Below are 25,095 nucleotides of genomic sequence, written 5' to 3' on the forward strand. Positions count from 1 at the left end.
GTTTGTGTCTCCTCACAAGTAGGGCATCTACTAGGCACTGGTGGGGGACCTTGGACACCTATGGGGATGGGAGGAATCCCCGTGCGACCAGGTAGGATGTGGGAGGGGGAAGAAAAGTGGAGGTGGGATGGGACCGACGCCCCTGAGGGGGAGCTGGGGGAGGGGAGAGATTCCCACACTTGGAGTGGCCCACTCATGGCATGGGGATTGGTGGGGATGGAGAGGGACATTTGGAGGGTCGGGGGATCAGAAGGGAACATGGCCAGTGTCTCCCCCACCCCCTCAGACCCCAGAAAGCCTGCTGGGGTCCTGGGCCTGAGCCCCCCACCCCCAGGGCCCCTGCAGCTGACTGGGACCTGGGTTTGAGCCCTGCCCCCCCAAACCAAGGTATTTTCTGGTGGTGTGGGTCCTGGGCCTAAGGGCCCCCCACACACACACTAAGGCCTCTCTGGCTCTTTTTTTTTTTTTAACCTTTATCTTTTAATTTTTTAAATTTTATGTTTTCATTTAATCTTTATTTTTTTGCTGTGCTGGTTCTGTTTTGCTTTGTTGTTGTGGTTTAATTTTAATTTTTCTAATTTTATTTTCTTTTTTATTGTTATTTTTCTATTCTTTTTTATTCGTTGCCCTTTTATTTCTTTTGCCATGCCACATGGCTTGTGGGGTCTTGGTTCCCAGGCTGGGGTTGGGCCTGAGCTCCTGTGGAGGGAGTGCTAAGTCCAAACCACTGGACTAACAGAGAACCTCAGGCCCCAGAGACTATTAATAGGTGTGAGTTCTCCCAGAGGTCCTCATCTTGGCACTTAGACCTTAATAGGTGTGAGTTCTCCCAGAGGTCCTCATCTTGGCACTTAGACCTGTCTCCAACCAACTGCCTGCAAACCCCAGTGCTGGATGCCTCAGGCCAAACAGCCAATAAGACAGGAACACAGCCCCACCCATTAAAAAAAATGAGATGACAAAAAAATACATTAGAGATGAAGGAAGAAGGTAAAAACCTACAAGACCAAATAAATGAAGAGGAAATAGGCAACATACCTGAAAAAGAATTAAGAGTAATGACAGTAAAGATGATCCAGAATCTCAGAGTAGAATGGAGGCATGGATCAAGAAAATACAAGAAATGTTTAACAAGGATACAGAAGAACTAAAAAAAAAACAGTGATGAACAACACAATACATGAAATGAAAAATACACTAGAAGGAATCAACAACCCAATAACTGAGGCAGAAGACTGAATAAGTGAGCTGGAAGATAGAATGGTAGAAATAACTGCCAAGGAGCAGAAAAAAGAAAAAAGAATGAAAAGAAGGGAGGACACTCTCAGAGACCTCTGGGACAATATTAAATGCACAAACATTCAAATTATAGGTGTCCTAGAGGAAGAAGAGAAAGAGAAAGGGTCTGAGAAAATATTTGAAGAGATTATAGTCAAAAACTTCCCTAAAATGGGAAAGGAAATAGCCACACAAATCCAAGAAGCACAGAGAGTTCCATGCAGGATAAACCCAAGGAGAAACACGCCAAGACACATATTAATCAAACTAACAAAAATTGAATTCAAAGAAAAAATATTAAAAACAGCAAGAGAAAAGCAACAAATAACATACAAGGGAATCCCCAAAAGGTTAAGAGATGATCTTTCAGCAGAAACTCTGCAGGACAGAAGGGAGTGGCGAGGATATATTTAAAGTGATGAAACAGTAAAACCTACAACCAAGATTACTGTACCCAGCAAGGATCTCATTTAGATTTGATGGAGAAATCAAAAGCTTTACAGACAAGCAAAAGCTATGAGAATTCAGCACCACCAAACCAGCTTTACAACAAATGCTAAAGGAACTTCTCTAGGCGGGAAACACAAGACAAGGAAAAGACCCACAATAACAAACCCAAAACAATTAAGAAAATGGTAATAGGAACACACACATTGATAGCTACATTAAATGCAAATGGTTCTAAGCTGCAACCAAAAGACACACACTGACTGAATGGATACAAAAACAAGACCTGTATATATTCTGTCTACAAGAGACCCACTTCAGACCTAGGGACACATACAGACTGAAAGTGAGGGGATGGAAAAAGATATTCCATGCAAATGGAAATCAAAAGAAAGCTGGAGTAGCAATTCTCATATCAGACAAAATAGACTTTAAAATAAAGACTATTACAAGAGACAAAGAAGGACACTACATAACAATCAAGGGATCAATCCAAGAAGAAGGTATAACAATTCTAAGTATTTATGCACTCAACATAGGAGCACCTCAATACTTAAGGCAAATGCTAACAGCTATAAAAGGGGAAATCAACAGTAACACAATCATAGTAGGGGACTTTAACACCCCACTTTCACCAATGGACAGATCATCCCAAATGAAAATAAACAAGGAAACACAAGCTTTAAATGATATATTAAACAAGATGGACTTAATTGATATTTATAGGACATTCCATCCAAAAACACCAGAATACACTATCTTCTCCAGTGCTCATGAAACATTCTCCAGGATAGATCATATCTTTGATCACAAATCAAGGCTTGGTAAATTTAAGGAAATTGAAATCATATCAAGTATCTTTTCTGACTACAACGCCATGAGACTAGATATCAATTACAGGAAACAAACCTGTAAAAAATACAAACACATGGAGGCTAAACAATACACTACTGAACAACCAAGAGATCACTGAAGCAATCAGAGGAAATCAAAACCTACCTAGAAACAAATGACAATGAAAACACGATGACCCAAAATCTATGGGGTGTAGCAAAAGCAGTTCTGAGGGGGAAGTTTATAGCAATACAATCCTACCTCAAGAAACAAGAAACATCTCAAATAAACAACCTAACCTTACACCTAAAGCAATTAGAGAAAGGAAAACAAAAAAACCCCAAAGTTAGCAGAAGGAAAGAAATCATAAAAATCAGATCAGAAATAAATGAAAAAGAAATGAATATGATAGCAAAGATCAATAAAACTAAAAGCTGGTTCTTTGAGAAGGTAAACAAAATTGATAAACCACTAGCCAGACTCATCAAGAAAAAAAGGGAGAACATTCAAATCAATAGAAATAGAAATTGAAAAGGAGAAGTAACAACTGACACTGCAGAATTACAAAGCATCATGAGAGATTACTACAAGCAACTGTATGGCAATAAAACGGACAACCTGGAAGAAACAGACAAATTCTTAGAAAAGCACAACTTTCCGAGACTGAACCAAGAAGAAATAGAAAATATAAACAGACCAATCACAAGCACTGAAATTGAAACTGTGATTTAAAATCTTCCAACAAACAAAACCCCAGGACCAGATGGATTCACAGGCAAATTCTATCAAACATTTAGAGAAGAGCTAACACCTATCCTTCTCAACCTCTTCCAAAATATAGCAGAGGGAGGAACACTCCCAAACTCCTTCTATGAGGCCACCATCACCCTGATACCAAATCCAAACAATGATGTCACAAAAAAAGAAAACTACAGACCAATATCACTGATGAACATAGATGCAAAAATACTAGCAAATGGAATCCAGAAGCACATTAAAAGGGATCATACACCATGATCAAGCGGGGTTTACCCCGGAATGCAAAGATTCTTCAATATATGCAAATTAATCAATGTGATAAACCATGTTAACACATTGAAGAAGAAAAATCATATGATCATCTCAATAGATGCAGAAAAAGCTTTCGACAAAATTCAACACCCATTTATGATAAAAACTCTCCCAAAAGTAGGCAGAGAGGGAACTTACCTCAACATAATAAATGCCATATATAACAAACCCACAGCCAAACTTATCACATAGGTGATTCATTTCGTTGTGCAGCAAAAACTAACACAACATTATAAAGCAACTATACTCCAATTTTTAAAAAAAGTTTTAAACAGGTGTGGTCAGCAGGGTGGTCAGCATCCCCAAGCCCATACGTTTTTCAAGGGCCCACTATAATTGACAATTCTTAACTCTGACAGTTCTTAACTTGGGCATCTCTCGAGTGAAATGCCGTGAATAATACCACATGAAACCATTTTAAAACCAATCATTCATAATAGATTATGTTGGTAAGGATTTGGGAAAACAGGCACTTTCACACATCGCAGAAATTAGTACATCATTTATCTAAGAAAATTTGGCAATATCCGTTAAAATTATAAATGCACATATATTGTGGGTTAGCAATTCCATGTCTAGGAACTTTCTTCTAGGTATTATTATATGTACTAAATTATATGCAAACAAGGTTACCCACTGCAGCGTTGTTCCCTAAAAATTTGGGAACAATATAAATATCCATCAAATGTGGACTGGTTAAATATATTATGGTACATTTATACAATGACATATCATGCAAAAATAGTATGAAATCTTTTTTGGTAATACTGATATGGAATAATCTGTAACATATATTAAGTTAAAAAAGCACAGGTAGGGCTTCCCTGGTGGCGCAGTGGTTGAGAGTCCGCCTGCCGATGCAGGGGACACGGGTTCATGCCCTGGTCTGGGAAGATCCCACATGCTGCAGAGCGGCTGGGCCCGTGAGCCATGGCCGCTGAGCCTGTCCGTCCGGAGCCTGTGCTCCGCAACGAGAGAGGCCACAGCAGTGAGAGGCCCGCGTACCGCAAAAAAAAAAAAAAAAAAAGCACAGGTAGAACAGGTAGAACAGGTGTGAAAAAATTTTAAAAGAGACTTAGATGCCTTTACACATATTTGTTTACATATATTTGTAAATATATACACATGTCCATATATATATTTACACATACACATAATAAAAAGATTTAATTTACATCAACAGAGTAAAAAGACTTCCCACAGAATGGGAGAAAATTTTTATAAATCATATAGCTGATAAGGGTCTAGTCTCCAAAATATATAAAGAATTCTTACAACTCAACAATAAAAATATTAGGAGATGGAACCAAGATGGCGGAGTAGAAGGACGTGTTCTCACTCCCTCTTGCGAAAACACCAGAATCACAACTAACTGCTGAACAATCATCGAGAGGAAGACACTGGAATTCACCAAAAAGATACCCCACATCCAAAGACAGAGAAGAAGCCACAATGAGACGGTAGGAGGGGCGCAATCACAATGAAATCAACTCCCATAACTGCTGGGTGGGTGCTCACAAACTGGAGAACACTTATATCATAGAAGTCCACCCACTGGAGTGAAGGTTCTGAGCCCCACGCCACGCTTCCGAACCTAGAGGTCCAGCAACGGGAGGAGGAATTCCTAGAGAATCAGACTTTGAAGGCTAGTGGGATTTGATTGTAGGACTCTGACAGGACTGGGGGAAACAGAGACTCCACTCTTGGAGGGCACACACAAAGTAGTGTGTGCATCGGGACCAGGGGAAGGAGCAGTGACCCCAAGGGAAACTGAACCAGACCTACCTGCTAGTGTTGGAGGGTCTCCTGCAGAGGTGGAGGGGTGGCTGTGGCTCACCGTGGGGACAAGGACACTGGCAGCAGAAGTTCTGGGAAGCCACCCAAGTCCAGGAAGTACTCCTTGGCGTGAGCCCTCCCAGAGTCAGCCATTAGCCCCACCAGAGAGCCCAGGTAGGCTCCAGTGTTGGGCTGCCTCAGGTCAAACAACCAACAGGGAGGGAACCCAGCCCCACCCATCAGCAGTCAAGCAGATTAAAGTTTTACTGAGCTCTGCCCACCAGAGCAACGGCCAGCTGTACCCACCACCAGTCCCTCCCATCAGGAAACTTGCACAAGCCTCTTACATAGCCTCATCCACCAGAGGGCAGACAGCAGAAAGAAGACGAACTATAATCCTGCAGCCTGTGGAACAAAAACCACATTCACAGAAAGACAGACAAGATGAAAAGGCAGAGGGCTATGTACCAGATGAAGGAACAAGATAAAACCCCATAAAAACAACTAAATGAAGTGGAGATAGGCAACCTTCCAGAAAAAGAATTCAGAATAATGACAGTGAAGATGATCCAGGACCACAGAAAGAGAATGGAGGCAAAGATTGAGAAGATGCAAGAAATGTTTAACAAAGACCTAGATGAATTAAACAACAAACGGACAGAGATGAACAATACAATAACTGAAATAAAAACTATACTAGAAGGAATCAATAGCAGAAAAACTGAGGCAGAAGAACGCATAGTGACCTGGAAGACAGAATGGTGGAATTCACTGCTGTGGAACAGAATAAAGACAAAAGAATGAAAAGAAATGAAGACAGCCTAAGAGACCTCTGGGACAACACTAAAGGCAACAACATTCACGTTGTAGGGGTCCCAGAAGGAGAAGAGAGAGAGAAAGGACCAGAGAAAATATTTGAAGAGATTATAGTCGAAAAGTTCCCTAACATGGGAAAGGAAACAGTCACCCAAGTCCAGAAGTGCAGAGAGTTCCATACAGGATAAACCCAAGGAGAAACATGCCAAGACACATAGTAATCAAATTGGCAAAAATTAAAGACAAAGAAAAATTATTGAAAGCAGCAAGGGAAAAACGACAAATAACATACAAGGGAACTCCCATAAGGTTAACAGCTGCTTTCTCAGCAGAAACTCTACAAGCCAGAAGGGAGTGGCATGATATACTTAAAGTGATGAAAGGGAAGAACCGATCTCCATCAGGAAGATGACGGAAGAGTAAGATGCGGAGATCGCCTTCCTCCCCACAGATACATCAGAAATACATCTATACGTGGAACAACTCCTACAGAACTACTGAATGCTGGCAGAAGACCTCAGACCTCCCAAAAGACAAGAAACTCCCCACGTACCTGGGTAGGGTAAAAGAAAAAAGAATAAACAGAGACAAAAGAATAGGGACGGGACCTGGACCAGTGGGAGGGAGCTGTGGAGGAAAGGTTTCCACACACTAGGAAGCCCCTTCGGGGGCGAGACTGCGGGTGGCGGAGGGGGGAGCTTTGGAGCCATGGAGGAGAGTACAGCAACAGGGGTTTGGAGGGCAAAGCGGAGAGATTCCTGCACAGAGGATCGGTGCCGACTGGGACTCACTAGCTTGAGAGGTTTGTCTGCTCACCCACCGGGGCTGGCGGGGCTGGGAGCTGAGGCTCAGGCTTCAGTGCAGGGAGAGGACTGGCTGCGTGAACACAGCCTGAAGGGGTTAGTGCACCATGGCTAGCCGGGAGGGAGTCCAGGGAAAAGCCTGGACCTGCTGAAGAGGCAAGGGACTTTTTCTTCCCTCTTTGTTTCCTGGTGCGCGAGGAGAGGGGATTGAGGAGAGGGGATTAAGAGCGTTGCTTAAAGGAGCTCCAGAGACGGGCGCGAGCCGCGGCTAACAGTGTGGACCCGAGATGGGCATGAGACGCTAAGGCTGCTGCTGCCACCACCAAGAAGCCTGTGTGCGAGTGCAGATCATTATCCATACCTCCCTTCCGGGGAGCCTGTGCAGCCCGCCACTGCCAGGGTCCCTGGATCTAGGGACAACTTCACCGGGAGAATGCACAGTGTGCCTCAGGCTGGTGCAACGTCACGTAGGCCTCTGCCGCCGCAGGCTTGCCCTGCATCGGGCCCTTCCCTCCCCACGGCCTTAGTGAGCCAGAGCCCCCGAATCAGCGGCTCCTTTAACCCCGTCCAGTCTGAGCGAAGAACAGACGCCCTCTGGCGACCTGCATGCAGAGGCAGGGCCAAATCCAAAGCTGCACCCTGGGAGCTGTGTGAACAAGGAAGAGAAAGGGAAATCTCTCCCAGCAGCCTCAGAAGCAGTGGATTAAATCTCCACAATCAACTTGATGTACCCTGCATCTGTGGAATACCTGAATAGACAACGAATCATCCCAAATTGAGGAGGTGGACTTTGAGAGCAACATTTATGAATTTTTCCCCTTTCCTCTTTTTCTGAGTGTGTATGTGTATGCGTCTGTGTGAGACTGTCTGTATAGCTTTGCTTTCACCATTTGTCCTAGGGTTCTATCTGTCCTTTTTTTGTTGTTGTTGTTAATAGCTATTTTTTATTTTAATTATTTTATTTTATCTTACTTTATTTTCTTTTCCTTTATCCTCTTTCTTTCTGTCCTTCTACTTTTTCTCACTTTTATTCTGAGCTATGTGGATAAAAGGCACTTGGTGCTACAGCCAGGAGTCAGTACTGTGCCTCTGAGGTGGGAGAACCAACTTCAGGACACTGGTCCACAACAGACCTCCCAGCTCCACGTAATATCAAACGGCAAAAATCTCCCAGAGATCTCCATCTCACCACCAAAACCCAGTTTCACTCAATGACCAGCAAGCTACAGTCCTGGACACCCTATGCCAAACAAATAGCAAGACAGGAACACAACCCCACCCAATAGCAGAGAGGCTGCCTAAAATCATAATAAGTCCACAGACACCCCAAAACACACCACCAGACGTGGACCTGCCCACCAGAAAGACAAGATCCAGCCTCATCCACCAGAACACACACACCAGTCCCCTCCACCAGGAAGCCTACACAACCTACTAAACCAACCTTAGCCACTGGGGACAGACACCAAAAACAACAGGAACTACGAACCTGCAGCCTGCAAAAAGGAGACCCCAAACACAGTAAGATAAGCAAAATGAGAAGACAGAAAAACACACAGCAGATGAAGGAGCAAGATAAAACCCCACCAGACCTAACAAATGAAGAGGAAATAGGCAGTCTACCTGAAAAAGAATTCAGAATAATGATAGTAAAGATGATCCAAAATCTTGGAAATAGAATAGACAAAATGCAAGAAACATTTAACAAGGACCTAGAAGAACTAAAGAGGAAACAAGCAATGATGAACAACACAATAAATGAAATTAAAAATACTCTAGAAGGGATCAATAGCAGAATAACTGAGGCAGAAGAACGGATAAGTGACCTGGAAGATAAAATAGTGGAAATAAATACTGCAGAGTAGAATAAAGAAAAAGAATGAAAAGAGCTGAGGACAGTCTCAGAGACCTCTGGGACAACATTAAACACACCAACATTCAAATTATAGGGGTCCCATAGGAAGAAGAGAAAAAGAAAGGGACTGAGAAAATATTTGAAGAGTTATAGTTGAAAACTTCTCTAATATGGGAAAGGAAACAGTCAAGTCCAGGAAGCACAGAGAGTCCCTTACAGGATAAAACCAAGGAGAAACATGCCAAGACACATTAGTCAAACTGTCAAAATTAAATACAAAGAAAACATATTAAAAGCAGCAAGGGAAAAACAACAAATAACACACAAGGGAATCCCCATAAGGTTAACAGCTGATCTTTCAGCAGAAACTCTGCAAGCCAGAGGGACTGGCAGGACATATTTAAAGTGATGAAGGAGAAAAACCTACAACCAAGATTACTCTAGCCAGCAAGATTCTCATTCAGATTTGATGGAAAAATTAAAACCTTTACAAACAAGCAAAAGCTGAGAGAGTTCAGCACTACCAAACCAGCTTTACAACAAATGCTAAAGGAACTTCTCTAGGCAAGAAACACAAGAGAAGGAAAAGACCTACAATAAAAAACCGAAAACAACTTAGAAAATGGGAATAGGAACATACATAAAAGGGTTATGATAAAAAACCCTGCAGAAAGTAGGCATAGAGGGAACTTTCCTCAACATAATAAAGGCCATATATGACAAACCCACAGCCAACATCATCCTCAATGGTGAAAAACTGAAAGCATTTCCACTAAGATCAGGAACAAGACAAGTTTGCCCACTCTTACCACTCTTATTCAACATAGTTTTGGAAGTTTTAGCCACAGCAATCAGAGACAAAAAGGAAATAAAAGGAATCCAAATCGGAAAAGAAGAAGTAAAGCTGTCACTGTTTGCAGATGACATGATACTATACATAGAGAATCCTAAAAATGCTGCCAGAAAACTACTAGAGCTAATCAATGAATCTGGTAAAGTTGCAGGATACAAAATTAATGCACAGAAATCTCTTGCATTCCTATACACTAATGATAAAAAATCTGAAAGTGAAATCAAGAAAACACTCCCATTTACCATTTCAACAACAAGAATAAAATATCTAGGAATAAACCTACCTAAGGAGACAAAAGACCTGTATGCAGAAAATTATAAGACACTGATGAAAGGAATTAAAGATGATACAAATAGATGGAGAGATATACCATGTTCTTGGATTGGAAGAATCAACATTGTGAAAATGACTCTACTACACAAAGCAATCTACAGATTCAATGCAATCCCTATCAAACTACCACTGGCATTTTTCACAGAACTAAAACAAAAAATTTCACAATTAGTATGGAAACATCAAAGACCCCGAATAGCCAAAGTAATCTTGAGAACAAAAAACGGAGCTGGAAGGATCAGGCTCCCTGACTTCAGACTATACTACAAAGCTACAGTAATCCAGACAGTATAGTACTGGCATAAAAACAGAAAGATAGATCAATGGAACAGGATAGAAAGACCAGAGATAAACCCACGCACTTATGGTCACCTTATCTTTGATAAAGGAGGCAGGAATGTACAGTGGAGAAAGGACAGCTACTTCAATAAGTAGTGCTGGGAAAACTGGATGGCTACATGTAAAAGTATGAGATTAGAACACTCCCTAACACCATAAACAAAAATAAACTCAAAATGGATTAAAGACCTAAATGTAAGGCCAGAAACTATCAAACTCTTAGAGGAAAACATAGGCAGAACACTCTATGACATAAATCACAGCAAGATCCTTTCTGACCCACCTCCCAGAGAAATGGAAATAAAAACAAAAATAAACAAATGGGACCTAATGAAACTTCAAAGCTTTTGCACAGCAAAGGAAACCATAAATAAGACCAAAAGACAACCCTCAGAATGGGAGAAAATATTTGCAAATGAAGCAAGTGACAAAGGATTCATCTCCAAAATTTATAAGCAGCTCATGCAGCTCAATAACAAAAAAACAAACAACCCAAGCCAAAAATGGGCAGAAAACCTATATAGGCATTTCTCCAAAGAAAATATACAGACTGCCAACAAACACATGAAAGAATGCTCAACATCATTAATCATTAGAGAAATGCAAATCAAAACTACAATGATATATCATCTCACACCAGTCAGAATGGCCATCATCAAAAAAATCTATAAACAATAAATGCTGGAGAGGGTGTGGAGAAAAGGGAACCCTCTTGCACTGCTGGTGGGAATGTGAATTGGTACAGCCACTATGGAGAACAGTATGGAGGTTCCTTAAAAAACTACAAATAGAACTACCATATGACCCAGCAATCCCACTACTGGACATATACCCTAAGAAAACCATAATTCAAAAAGAGTCATGTACCAAAATGTTCATTGCAGCTCTATTTACAATAGCCCGGAGATGGAAACAACCTAAGTGCCCATCATTGGATGAATGGATAAAGAAGATGTGGCACGTATATACAATGGAATATTACTCAGCCATATAAAGAAACGAAACTGAGCTATTTGTAATGAGGTGGAGGGACCTAGAGTCTGTCATACAGATTGAAGTAAGTCAGAAAGAGAAAGACAAATACTGTATGCTAACACATATATATATGGAATCTAAGAAAAAAAAATGTCATGAAGAACCTAGGGGTAAGACAGGAATAAAGACACAGACCTACTAGAGAATGGACTTGAGTATATGGGGAGGGGGAAGGGTAAGCTGTGACAAAGTGAGAGAGTGGCATGGACATACATGCACTACCAAACATAAAATAGATAGCTAGTGGGAAACAGCCGCATAGCACAGGTAGATCAGCTCGGTGCTTTGTGATCACCTAGAGGGGTGTGATAAGGAGGGTGGGAGGGAGGGAGAGGCAAGAGGGAAGAGATATGGGAACATATGTATATGTATAACTGATTAACTTTGTTGTAAAGCAGAAACTAACACACCAGTATAAAGCAATTGTACTCCAATAAAGATGAAAAAGAAAAAAAAAAAAGAAAGGGAAGAACCTACAACCATGATTACTCTACCCAGCAAGGATCTCATTCAGATTCGTTGGAGAAATCAAAAGCTTTACAGACAAGCAAAAGCTTAAGAGAATTCAGCATCACCAAACCAGCTCTAGAACAAATGCTAAAGGAACTTCTCTAAGTGGGAAAAACAAGAGGAGAAAAGGACCTACAAAAACATACCCAAAACTATTAAGAAAATGATCATAGGAACATACATATCGATAATTACCTTAAACATGAATGGATTAAATGCTCCAACCAAAAGACACAGCCTTGCTGAAGGGATACAAAAAGAAGACCCTTATATATGTTGTCTACAAGAGACCCACTTCAAACCTAGGGACACATACAGACTGAAAGTGAGAGGATGGAAAAAGATATTCCATGCAAATGGAAATCAAAAGAAAGCTGGAGTAGCAATACTCGTATAAGATAAAATAGACTTTAGAATAAAGAATGTTATAAGAGATAAGGAGTGACACTATGTAATGATCAAGGGATCAATCCAAGAAGATGATATAACAATTATAAATATATATGCACCCAACATCAGAGCACCTCAATACATAAGGCAACTGCTAACAGCTATAAAAGAAGAAATCAACAGTAACACAATAATAGTGGGGGACTTTAACACCTCACTTACACCAATGGACAGATCATCTAAAGTGAAAATAAGGAAACAGAAGCTTTAAATGACACAATAGACCAGATAGATTTATTTGATATTTAAAGGACATTCCATCCAAAAATAGCAGATTACTGTTTCTTCTCAAGTGTGCACAGAACATTCTCCAGGATAGATCACATCTTGGGTCACAGATCAAGCCTCAGTAAATTTCAGAAAATTGAAATCATATCAAGCATCTTTTCTGACGACAATGCTATGAGATTAGAAATGAATTACGGAAAAAAATGCAAAAAACACAAACACATGCAGGCTAAACAATACACTACTAAATAGTCAAGAGATCACTGAAGAAATCAAAGAGGAAATCAAAAATTACCTGGAGACAAATGACAATGAAAACATGACGATCCAAATCCTATGGGATGAAGCAAAAGCAGTTCTAAGAAGGAAGTTTATACCTATACACGCCTACCTCAAGAAACAAGAAAAATCTCAAATAAACAAGCTAACCTTACAGCTAAAGGAACTGGAGAAAGAAGAACAAACAAAACCCAAAGTTAGCAGAAGGAAAGAAATCATAAAGATCAGAGCAGAAATGAATGAAATAGAAACAAAGAAAATAGCAAAGGTCAATAAAACTAAAAGCTGGTTCTTTGAGAAGATAAACAAAACTGATAAACCATTAGCCAGACTCATGAAGAAAAAGAGGGAGAGGACTCAAATCAATAAAAATAGAAATGAAAAAGGAAAAGTTAAAACAGACACTGCAGAAATACAAAGCATTCTAAAAGACTACTACAAGCAACTCTATGCCAATTAACTGGACAACCTGGAAGAAATGGACAAATTCTTAGAAAGGTATAACCTCCCAAGAGTGAACCAGGAAGAAATAGAAAATATGAATAGACCAATCACAAGTAATGAAATTGAAACTGTGATTAAAAGTCTTCCAACAAACAAAAGTCCAGGACCAGATGGCTTCACAGGTGAATTCTATCAAACATTTAGAGAAGAGCTAACACCCATCCTTCTCAAACTCTTCCAAAAAATTGCAGAGGAAGGAACACTCCCAAACTCATTCTATGAGGCCACCATTACTCTGATACCAAAACCAGAAAAAGATACTACAAAAGAAGAAAATTACAGACAAATATCACTGATGAATACAGATGCAAAACTCAACAAAATACTAGCAAACAGAATCCAGCAACACATTAAAAGGATCATACACTATGATCAAGTGGGATTTATCCCAGGGATGCAAGGATTCTTCAATATATGCACATCAATCAATGTGATAAACCATGTTAATGAATTGAAGAAGAAAAACCATATGATCATCTCATTAGATGCAGAAAAAGCTTTCGACAAAATTCAACACCCATTTATGATAAAAACTCTCCGGAAAATAGGCATAGAGGGAACTTACCACAACATAATAAAGGCCATATATGACAAACCCACCCCCAACATTGTTCTCAATGGTGAAAAACTGAAAGCATTTCCACTAGGATCAGGAACAAAATAAGGTTGTCCGTTCTCACCACTATTATTCAACATAGTTTTGGAAGTTTCAGCCACAGCAATCAGAGAAGAAAAAGAAATAAAAGGAATTCAAGTTGGAAAAGAAGAAGTAAAACTGTCACTTTTGCAGATGACATGATACTATACATAGAGAATCCTAAAAATGCCGCCAGAAAACTACTAGAGCTAATCAATGAATTTGGTAAAGTTGCAGGATACAAAATTAATGCACAGAAATCTCTTGCATTCCTATATACTAATGATGAAAAATCTGAAAGAGAAATTAAGGAAACATTGTCATTGACCACTGTGACAAAAAGAACAAAATACCTAGGAATAAACGTACCTAGGGAGACAAAAGACCTGTATGCAGAAAAGTATAAGACACTGACGAAAGAAATTAAAGATGATACCAACAGATGGAGAGATATATCATGTTTTTGGACTGGAAGAATCAATATTGTGAAAATGACTATACTACCCCAAATAATCTACAGATTCAATGCAATCCTTACCAAATTATCTATGGCATTTTTTACAGAACTAGAACAAAAAATCTTAAAATTTGTATGGAGACACAAAAGACCCCGAATAGCCAAAGCAGTCTTGAGGGAAAAAAGCAGAGCTGGACGAATCAGACTCCCTGACTTCAGACTATACTACAAAGCTACAGTAATCAAAACAGTATGGTACTGGCACAAAAACAGAAATATAGATCAATGGAACAAGACAGAAAGCCCAGAGATAAACCCACGCACCTATGGTCACCTAATCTATGACAAAGGAGGCAAGGATATACAATGGAGAAAAGACAGTGTCTTCAATAAGTGGTGCTGGGAAAACTGGACGGCTACATGTAAAAGAAAAGAATGAAATTAGAACACTCCCTAACACCATACTCAAAAATAAACTCAAAATGGATTAGAGACCTAAATGTAAGACCGGACACTATAAAACTCTTAGAGGAAAACAGAGGAAGAACACTCTGACATAAATCACAGCAAGATCTTTTTTGATCCACCTCCTAGAGTAATGGAAATAAAAACAAAAATAAAGAAATGGGACCTAATGAAACTTCAAAACTTTTGCACAGCAAAGGTAACCATAAACAAGATGAAAAGAAAACCCTCAGAATGGGAGAAAATATTTGCAAACGAATCAACGGACAAAGGATTAATCTCCAAAATATATAAACAGCTCATGCAGCTCAATATTAAAGAAACAAACAACCCAATCCAAAAATAGGCAGAAGACCTAAATAGACATTTCTCCAAAGAAGACATACAGATGGCCAAGAACATTAAAAGCTGCTCAACATCACTAATTATTAGAGAAATGCAAATCAAAACTACAATGAGATATCATCTCACACCAGTCAGAATGGCCATCATCAGAAAATCTAGAAACAATAAATGCTGGCGAGGGTGTGGAGAAAAGGGATCCCTCTTGCACTGTTGGTGGGAATGTAAATTGATACAGCCACTATGGAGAACAGTATGGACGTTCCTTAAAAAACTAAAAATAGAATTACCATATGACCCAGCCATCCCACTACTGTGCATACACCCAGAGAAAACCATAATTCAAAAAGACACATGCACCCCAATGTTCATTGCAGCACTGTTTACAATAGCCAGGTCATGGAGGCAACCTAAATACCCATCAACAGATGAATGGATAAAGAAGATGTGGTACATATATACAATGGAATATTACTCAGCCATAAAAAGGAACGAAATTGGGTCATTTATAGAGATGTGGATGAATCTAGAGACTGTCATAATGAAGTAAGTCAGAAAGAGAAAAACAAATATCGCATATTAACACATATATGTGGAACATAGAAAAATGGTACAGATGAACTGGTTTGCAGAACAGAAATTGAGACACAGATGTAGAGAACAAACGTATGGACACCAAGAGGGGAAAGTGGCCGGGGGGTTGGGGTGGTGGTGGGATGAATTGGGAGATTGGGTCTGACATGTACACTGATGTGTATAAAATTGATGACTAATAAGAACCTGCTGTACAAAAAAAAATATACAATTAAAAAATTTTAAAAAGCAATACAAACATTAAAAATAATGTTTATGATAAACAATAAAAAGAAACCCAATTAAAAAATAAGCAGAGTATCTGAATAGATATTTCTCCAAAAAAGATATACAAATAACATGAAAAGGTGACAAAATTCATTAATTATTAGAGAAATACAAATCAAATCCACAGTGATATATCCCCTCACACACTCTAGGATGGCTACAATAAGAAAGATGGAAAATAACAAGAGATGGAAAAGATGTGCAAAAATTGGAACACTCATACATTGCTGGTGGGAATGTAAAATAGTGCAGCCACTTTTAACAGTCTGGCAGTTCCTCAAAAAGTATAATATAGAGTTACCATGTGATGCAGAAATTACTCCTAGGTATAGACCCAAGAAAACTAAAAAACATGTACATGAATGTGCATATCAGCATTATTTATACAAAAATAGACAAAAAGTAGAAACAACTCAAATTTCCATCAACTGATACGTAGATTAACAAAATGTGGTATATCCACACAATGGAATATTATGCAAGCATAAAAAGTAAGTAAATACTGAGACATGCTCCAACATGGATGAACTTTGAAGACATTATGCTACATGAAAGAAGCCAAACACAAAAGGCCATATGTTGTATCGTTCTATTTATATGAAATGTACAGAATAGGCAAATCCATAAAAAGAAAGTAAATTAGTGGTTGCCAGGTGGTACGGGGAAGAGGGTAATTGCGTGTGACTGCTAATGGGTATGGGGTTTCTTTTGAGGATGATGAGAATGTTCTGGAATTAGACAGTGTTGATGGTAGAACAATCTTATAAGTATGCTACAAATAACTGAATTGTATACAAGGGTTAACTTTATGGTATGTGAATTATATCTCAAAGAAAGTAAATGATTCATACAGACTTCCTGAGACAAATAAAAACCGAAGGAGTTCATTTCCAGCAGACCTGCCCTGTAATAAATGGTAAAACAAGTTCTTCAGGCAGGAGCAAAATGACATACGTCAGAAACTTGGATCTATATAAGAAAGGAAGAGTGGAAAAGATGGAATAAATAAAGGTAAAATGAAATATTTTTTCTTATTTTTAATTGATCTAAAGTATAACTGTTAAATCATAGTGATAGTAAAAATGTATTGATAGTAAATGATATGATAGTAAAAATGTATTGGGTGATTATAGCATATGGATCAATGAAATGAATGAGCAATGTCACAGGGACAGTAGGGAGGAATTGGGAATAATCTACTATAAGGTATCTGCATGAAACGTGTAGTTATAGTATTATTTGAAGGTGGATTTAGATTATTTTATATGTAAAATCACATATACTATACTAGTTCACAAAGCAAGCCTCACTAAATTTCAAAGAATAGGTATCATACAGGCTAAGATCTCTGACGATAGAGCAATTGAGAAATTCATTAGAAAATTAGTTACAATTCCTGCATATTTGGAAATTTTAAACACATTGTTAAATACTCACAGGTCCAAAAATCACAATGGATGTTTTAAAAAATTAGATATTAATGATAATGCCAAACTATATGTCAAAACTAATGGGATGTACCAAAATCAGTGTTTTGAAGGAAATGGTTAGCTTTAAATATTATATAAAACTGATGAGTGCCTGAAAATTAATGAGCTACATGTCTATTTTAAGTTAGGAAAAGAACCACAAAACTAACCCAAAGAAAGGAGAAAGAAAGATAAAATAAATATGAGTGGGAATTAATGTAATTGAAAAAAATTTACATAGAGAAAATCAACAAAATCAAAAGTTCAAATGTTTGAAAAAAATACCAAGAAAATAAACAAGCCTCCAGTAAAATTGATTAAGGAAAAAGAGTTAAAGCACAAATAAATAATATTATGAATGAAAAGAGTGGGCATGATTATAGATAAACACTAAAAAGATTTTAAAGTATTGATAATACTATCAACAACCATATGCAAAAAAATCTGAAAAGTTAGGTGAAACAGAATTTGTAAAGAAAATATAATTTACCAAAATGCTGCAGAAAGTTCTGTAAGTTGTAAGGAAATTGAAGGAGTGCTTACAATTTTTCCCATGAAGAAAACATCCATCTCAGATAATTTTATATGAATATTCTACCAAACTGAAGAAAAAGATCATCTCAAACTTATTTAAACTCTTTTCAAAGTAGGAAAGAAGGAATACCCCCCAATTCATTTCAGAAGACCTGTATAACTCTGACACCGATGCCACATATAGCCAAACTGAGAAAGAAAAATAAGGCCATTTCACTCATGAATACAGAATAAAAATTCTGAACAAAATATCAGTAAATCAAATCCAATAACGTATAAAAATAATACATCCTGACCAAGTTATGTTCCTAATAAGTATGTGAGGACAGATTAATATCTGTAAAAAACTATAAATATTCCCCATTACAATAATTTTTTAAAGAAAAAATATATAATTATCTCAATAGATACAGACAAAACATTTGATAAAAATCAACATAAACACATGATTAAAAAGCTTCAGTGAATTAGGAATAAAAGGGAACTTCCATACTCTAATAAAGAATATCTACCAAAAATCTTACAGAAAGTGAGAAAATGATAAACATAGAATTCAGAATCGGTAAATGGAGATGGGGATAATGTGGGAAAGAACCACACAGATATAAGTAAATGATTATCAAGGTCCTAATTTTTATCTTGAGTGTGGGCTCCCATGGATCTTTTATGCTATTACTAACTGAACAAACAAACATACATGGACCAGTGATGAGGGTATGTCTTAAATCAGTGAGTCTCAAAGTGTGGTTCCTGCAGCATCAGCATCCCCTAGAAACTTGCAAAAAAATGCAAGTAATCCAGCCCCACCCCTACTGAATCAGAAACTTTGGGGGTGAGGCCCAGCAACATGTGTTTTAACAAGCCCTCCAGGTGATTCTGATGCAGGCTAAAGATAGAGCACCACTGTCATATACTAAGGATTCAAATGTATCCAAGTGTGAACACCTATAGTCCAATTAACAAAAGAGAAAGCGAAGCTGACGGATGAAGCTATACAGCTGGCTCATGGGAGATGACCGTCAAACTTTCTCATTTAGTTGAGTTTAAACTAGATGAGTGGGATGCTGAACATGACTCCCTTTCTTCATGATGCCCTGGTAACAAATCTAAAAGGGAGAAAATGAGGCCTATTACACTATTAAAATCAACAGTAATCCTGAACCCTAGAAACTTGTTACACCTCAGTGTTGTGTCACATTTTATTGTGTAGCTCCAAAGTCAGAACAACTTTTAGAAAGTAGCGTGACTTCTGCAAATGGGGAGAATAACCTCTAAGAGGTTTCCCTACAGTTTGAAATGAGGGGGAAAAGCACTGATCGGCACAGCACAGGTAACTGGTAGAAAAGTCTAGAGAGGAGAAAGAATGTAGGCTTGTGTGTTGAGAACTACTGGACATTGCTGCCCAAGACAAAGTACAATTTTTGGAGTGTAGTATATCTCTGTAAAAGTCACACTAGAAGCATCTTGTCTTCCAGATAAGAATTATACCTTATGAAACTCTGCCAACTCATGGTCCATCCTTGCAGCCCTCTTTAGAAAACCATCTTTGGTGGTAGTGACTTTTGGTTTTGGAGATCTGATTCGGGGTTGTGTCACAAAATCTGGGAGACATGACTCAAGTTCGACTAATCCTGTAGGAAAGAAGTACATGTTTAGTATCCGGTACTTAAATACATCATTTGAAAGCATGCTGTTAATTTTAGTAGCTGTTTGCCAAGTGGTTTCATTTAGAATTATTGATAAGGTGTACCTCATATAATTGAATTGTCCCTGAAATATAAAGGAAATTTCTATATAATTAACTTATATTCTTGATGACTTAGATTATAAAATAAGAAATGCATTCTAAAATGAAAACATTGCCCTACAAAAATGTAACATTCCACAATAATAGACAGAAAATTATTGATCATATGAAACATGGCACCACCATTCTAAAGTGGATGTACACCAGGTTATCATATTCAGCTCTGGAGATGGTCAGCCAGAGGTGCAAGTTCAATTGTGTGAGCATCAACTCATGATCTTGGCCATGTGATACTCCAACCTCTCAACTGAAATTTAAATAATTTTAAAAAGCCTCTCTTGGACTTTATAACAGGTATAACCCTCTCCACTAATTTATCCCCTACTTATCCATCCCCTTGCCCACTAGTTTTCTGGCATTTCTTCATAAAGAGCCGATTTTATTATATATTTCTTGTTTGCTTCACAAACCTGGTATAAAATTTTTTCTATTTCATTTTTGCAAAACTTTGATTTTACTGACATTAAACATGTTTAAATGTTTAGTAGTTTACTGACTTTACTCCTTAACAAATTGTTGCATAGTGTATCCATTTATTTATTTGGGTCTTAGAAGTTTTTATTGGTTTCTATGAACTCATATTATTAATAATACTAAACATGTAATTGCTATTTCTTGCAAATATTTTAATTTTTGATTAGCTTTTAATCTAAACTGCTATATTTTATATATTTATATTTCTAAGATAATCCTCTTATACTAGACTTGTAATTATGTGAATTGCTTACCTTCATAGGTGTTGAGATAGTGGTTTTTTACTACAAAGTCCTCTGAGTTGTTGTCTGTGAAACGACCAAGGCGAGATAGAGGTCCATAGACCTGTGATGCATAATCAGAATAATCCTTGATGATATTTCTTCTCTCCAACTTCCCTTCTATATTCTTTCCCTTTCCCAAAAGTTTTCTGATTGCTAAAATAAAACATACCTCCATGACTATCTCCAAAATATTGTTCTGAATGGTCCAAATGCAGACTAGTAAACCATAGTTTTATTCACAGGAAGGCTACTGAACTGAATGAATTTCATTATGATCACTCACTGCAGCCAGAACACTGAAAACATATATCTGACATCTGTGTGATCCAGATTGTCATGAGACAGGTGGCCGTGACAGAAGGTGAATCAGCTAGTGTTCTCAATTGGTACTCATCAAAAATCTTTTATAACTGCATTCTAAGCTCTGGGCCAGAAAGAGGTATTCAATGAAAGTTTGTCAAATGAATGAAAGAAACTCAAAGTAACTGAAAACTACATGTTTTCAGTAGAGACTGAGGGAATTATTCTCTCCTAAGAGAATAATTAAAAGGGAAGGAAGACTACAGGTTCTTCAAAAATTTCTGTCCATCTTGGCTAACACCAGAATAAATCAGAATATATCCAAGCTTATAGATTTCAGAATTGTTTGGCAGTCTCAGCTGTACACTGTAGGAGTTTACTCATCTAAGGAGTCAGGCTTACTACTTCCACCTGTTCCTTTTCTTTCAATCCCATCACAGACCCATCCCCTTTTGAAGGCTCTACACCATGCACTCTCAATGGGTGTAAACCAATATGAGATTTTGAAGTCACAATTGAAAGAGGTGGTTGCACTTGCCACTGCTGCCTTTTGGATGTTATTTATATTTGATCCTCAGTGCTTCTGTGTGTGACTTGGGATTTCATAATTACATAAAAATAGTTTACATTTTAATAGTTATTTATAAAAATTAGTCAACCCATCATTGGTTGTATCTAGTACTGAAAAGAAAAAACTGTTGACCATATCTAAATGCATACCTAGCACCTAGTTAAGTAAAAAGTCATTTTCTCACACACACACAAAAATTCAGGGGCATATAACAGTGAGAACAGATAACAGGGACCTGACTTATCTGGGGGTGGGGGTCCTTGAAGGTCTCCCCTGAGGAAGTGACATTTGAGTTGTGCCTTAGCCTGGGTTCCCCCACAGGCAGAACCTGAGACGAAGGCATGCGTACAGGTAGTTTATTTGGGAAGGTGATCCCAGAGGGCAAGAGAGAGGGACAGGAGGAGTAAAAAAAAAAGAAAGTCAACCCATCACTAGTTATGTCAACTACTGAAAAGAAAAAATGTTGACAGTATCTAAATGCATAGGTGCAGCTAGTTAAGTTAGAAGTTATTTTCTCACATCAAGAAAAAGTTTAAAAGTTCACTAAAAATAATTTTTAAGGGATTAACTTAATTTTTTGTAATTGTTTTGCTAGGAAAAATATTTTGAATAATTTTTAATGTGATTACATTGCTATTATGTGTATAAACTGCTAATTTGCATATATAAGCGATGCATTACAATTTTTATAAGTAAATTAATTATATTAAAAGTCACTCAGCAAATATAGCAAATAAAGCTAAATGCTAATAAGTTAAATTTTCTTAATTTAAATTTTTTATTTAGTTATTCTTAATCCTCCACTGACTCCTCTTTTTATGTATAAAGTACAGATATATTTATAGTACATAAACAGATATACAGTATACCTGTGGTATTAAAATTTCATGGCAGGGGGATGAATTGGAAAAAAGATGTCTGAATGTCTTTTTTAGTGGAAACAATGAAAAAAAATTGAGAAACAGGGCTCTCTATCCAGGGCCTCAGCCCATGAATATGGGGAGCCCAACACCTACACACACAAACACACACACGCCCCATAATGTCAATAACTTGACTACCTGTTAGAACATAATTACTTGATTTTCTTAGTAAGGAATTTTCCTCCACCCTTCTACTTTTGAGAAATAACTCATCTCCTGTTCCTTATCTATTAACTAACAATAGGACCAAAAAAGAATTATATCACAGTTAAATCAGGTTTGGTCAAAGACCCAAAGCAGAGCCAACTTTTCCATTCTTTTCACGGTTCATACTGCACCATCACCTGATACGTGTGTGTGGTGAATCTGTGCCAACTTTGCCTCCTTCACCTCCTGCAGTTTAGACCACTGGGCATTCAAGCACGCCATGTTTACTTCATTTTGATTCTCATCACGCTTCTTCAGCAGCTCTTTTAGAACTTCCAGGCGAATCTCCTGCAGTCTTCAAGTAAATCACAAAACATAAAGAAGTCTACAATCTCTCAGATAGGGTGCTCTACTACAGAGAAAGGGAACACTTGCCATAAACAGAAGCTTCTCTTTGGGCTGGTATCATATTCATGTATCTTAAAAAGACCACTCTGGCAAAAGTGTGACAAATGAATTGGGGGTTTGGGGTGGCAACTCAATAGTGAGTCTCTGTATAAGAGGAATATGTATGGGTGTAGTTCTGAAGGACAAAAAAGAGTTTGCTAGGTAGATGGAGTAAAAAAGTGTTCTCCAGGCAGATGGGCCTAAGTGAACAGCGAATGTTTGTGCATAGTTCCAGGTGGACTGGTATTGCTGGAGGGTTAAGTAATAGGAGGAGTGAGAGAAAATGAGGTTGTGGCATGCAGCCTTAAGTGGTGAATGTGAAAATGCCAGCAGCTGACACATATAGATAATTATTCTTCGCTTCCCTTCCCTTCACCTTCACCTTGTTCTCCCAGGACTACCTTGCTTATGTGTACATATGACTTCAAAATTTGTACTTCAGACCAGGTATTTCTGAACTAGAACTTCTATCTACTTGAATCTCCAGCTATATCCCCTGACAACCTCAAAAAAACCTCACTCATTCTATTCCCCCGGAAATCTACCCCTTCTCTTAACCTTCTTCCCTCCTCTAATGATTCCTTCTCTAAAACACTTCTTACATCTGTTCCCTAGCCCACGTCTTTGTCATCTCTCTCCTGACTTGGACTCTGGTTGTTAGTCTAGTCTTTCCCCTTTCCAATCCTTGTTCCACATAGTGGTCAAGATTTTCCTTTCTAAAATGGAGATTTGAATATTTTACTCTTACTTAAAAATTTACACAGTAATTTATTCAGTCATTCATTTGTCAAATATTTATGCCAGGCAGGGAATAAACAATGGTGAACAAGATAAAATACGTTGTCTCAAGAAGCACTGTTCTAGTGGAGTAGACATATAAACCAACATTTACAACACAGGGAGATACATACCAGGCCAAAAGAATGAAAAGACTCCTGTGGGAGAAGAAATGGCAGAGCGCCTCTTCTAGCACTATTCCCAGTTGATCAAAGGGAAGGAGGGGGATGGTGGGGAAGTCTTCCTTCAGGAGCCATTAACTCAGCACTTGAGGATAAACAAGGGTTGAGATTTGCCACAGTGACAAGGGAGAAGTGCGGCCTCAGCAGAGAGAGCTGAATATTCTACTCGAAAGGACTAGAGACAGGGCTTCCCTGGTGGCGCAGTGGTTGAGAGTCCGCCTGCCAATGCAGGGGACACGGGTTCGTGCCCCGGTCTGGGAGGATCCCACATGCCGCGGAGCAGCTGGGCCTGTGGACCATGGCCACTGAGCCTGCGTGTCTGGAGCCTGTGCTCCGCGACGGGAGAGGCCACAGCAGTGAGAGGCCTGCGAACCGCAAAAAAAAAAAAAAAAAAAAAAAGGACTAGAGACAGAGCAAACATGTTATACTGGTGGAGGTTCTCAAAGTGAATATACATGGGAGGGTAGGGAAACAGTGACAAGTAAATACAGGGAGGTAGGCGTTTTTAAAAATAAGCACACACCAACAGTCCCCTTTCTTTCTAGAGTTGGAAATCCTAGGTTCAATTCTCAACTTCATCACTTACCTCAGCCTCTTCAATCATAAAATGAACATAATAATAATATCCATCCCCTAAGGTTGTTGTGAACGTTAAATGAGTGAATGTACACAGCATGCTAGAACAGTAGTTCTCAAACTTGAGCATACATCAGATAACCTGGAGGACTTGCTATGACACAAATTGCTGTGTCCCGCCCCCTGATTCAGTAGGTCTGGGATGGAACCTGAGAATTTGCATTTCTAACAAGTTCTCAGGTAAGTGCTGATGCTACTCATCTGTGGACCACACTCTGAGCACTACTGGCTTAGAACTTAGCTCAAGCATGAAATAAGCCCTCTGTAAGTGTTGAATGCTTTATGAATATCATCATTATCATCTCCATCACCATCATCATCAATATTATCATCTACCTGATAGCTTTTTACTCATCCTTCTACATACAGCT

General features: G+C 38.5%; 1 protein-coding gene across 5 annotated transcripts in view; it reads right to left on the reverse strand.

The window, feature by feature from the left end:
• CFAP91 (cilia and flagella associated protein 91) overlaps positions 1-25,095 on the reverse strand; it is a 149,195-nt gene that overhangs the window by 73,761 nt on the left and 50,339 nt on the right. For all 5 annotated transcript variants that reach the window (XM_067738776.1, XM_067738775.1, XM_067738779.1 and 2 more), the window contains 3 exons: positions 22,880-23,037; positions 20,712-20,894; positions 19,665-19,807 (listed from right to left, as the gene is read on the reverse strand). In XM_067738776.1, coding sequence (XP_067594877.1) covers positions 19,665-19,807; positions 20,712-20,894; positions 22,880-23,037 — 484 coding nt within the window. The remainder of the gene's footprint in view (positions 1-19,664; positions 19,808-20,711; positions 20,895-22,879; positions 23,038-25,095) is intronic.

This window comes from Pseudorca crassidens, chromosome 5, assembly GCF_039906515.1.
Source record: "Pseudorca crassidens isolate mPseCra1 chromosome 5, mPseCra1.hap1, whole genome shotgun sequence".
Taxonomy (NCBI): domain Eukaryota; kingdom Metazoa; phylum Chordata; class Mammalia; order Artiodactyla; family Delphinidae; genus Pseudorca; species Pseudorca crassidens.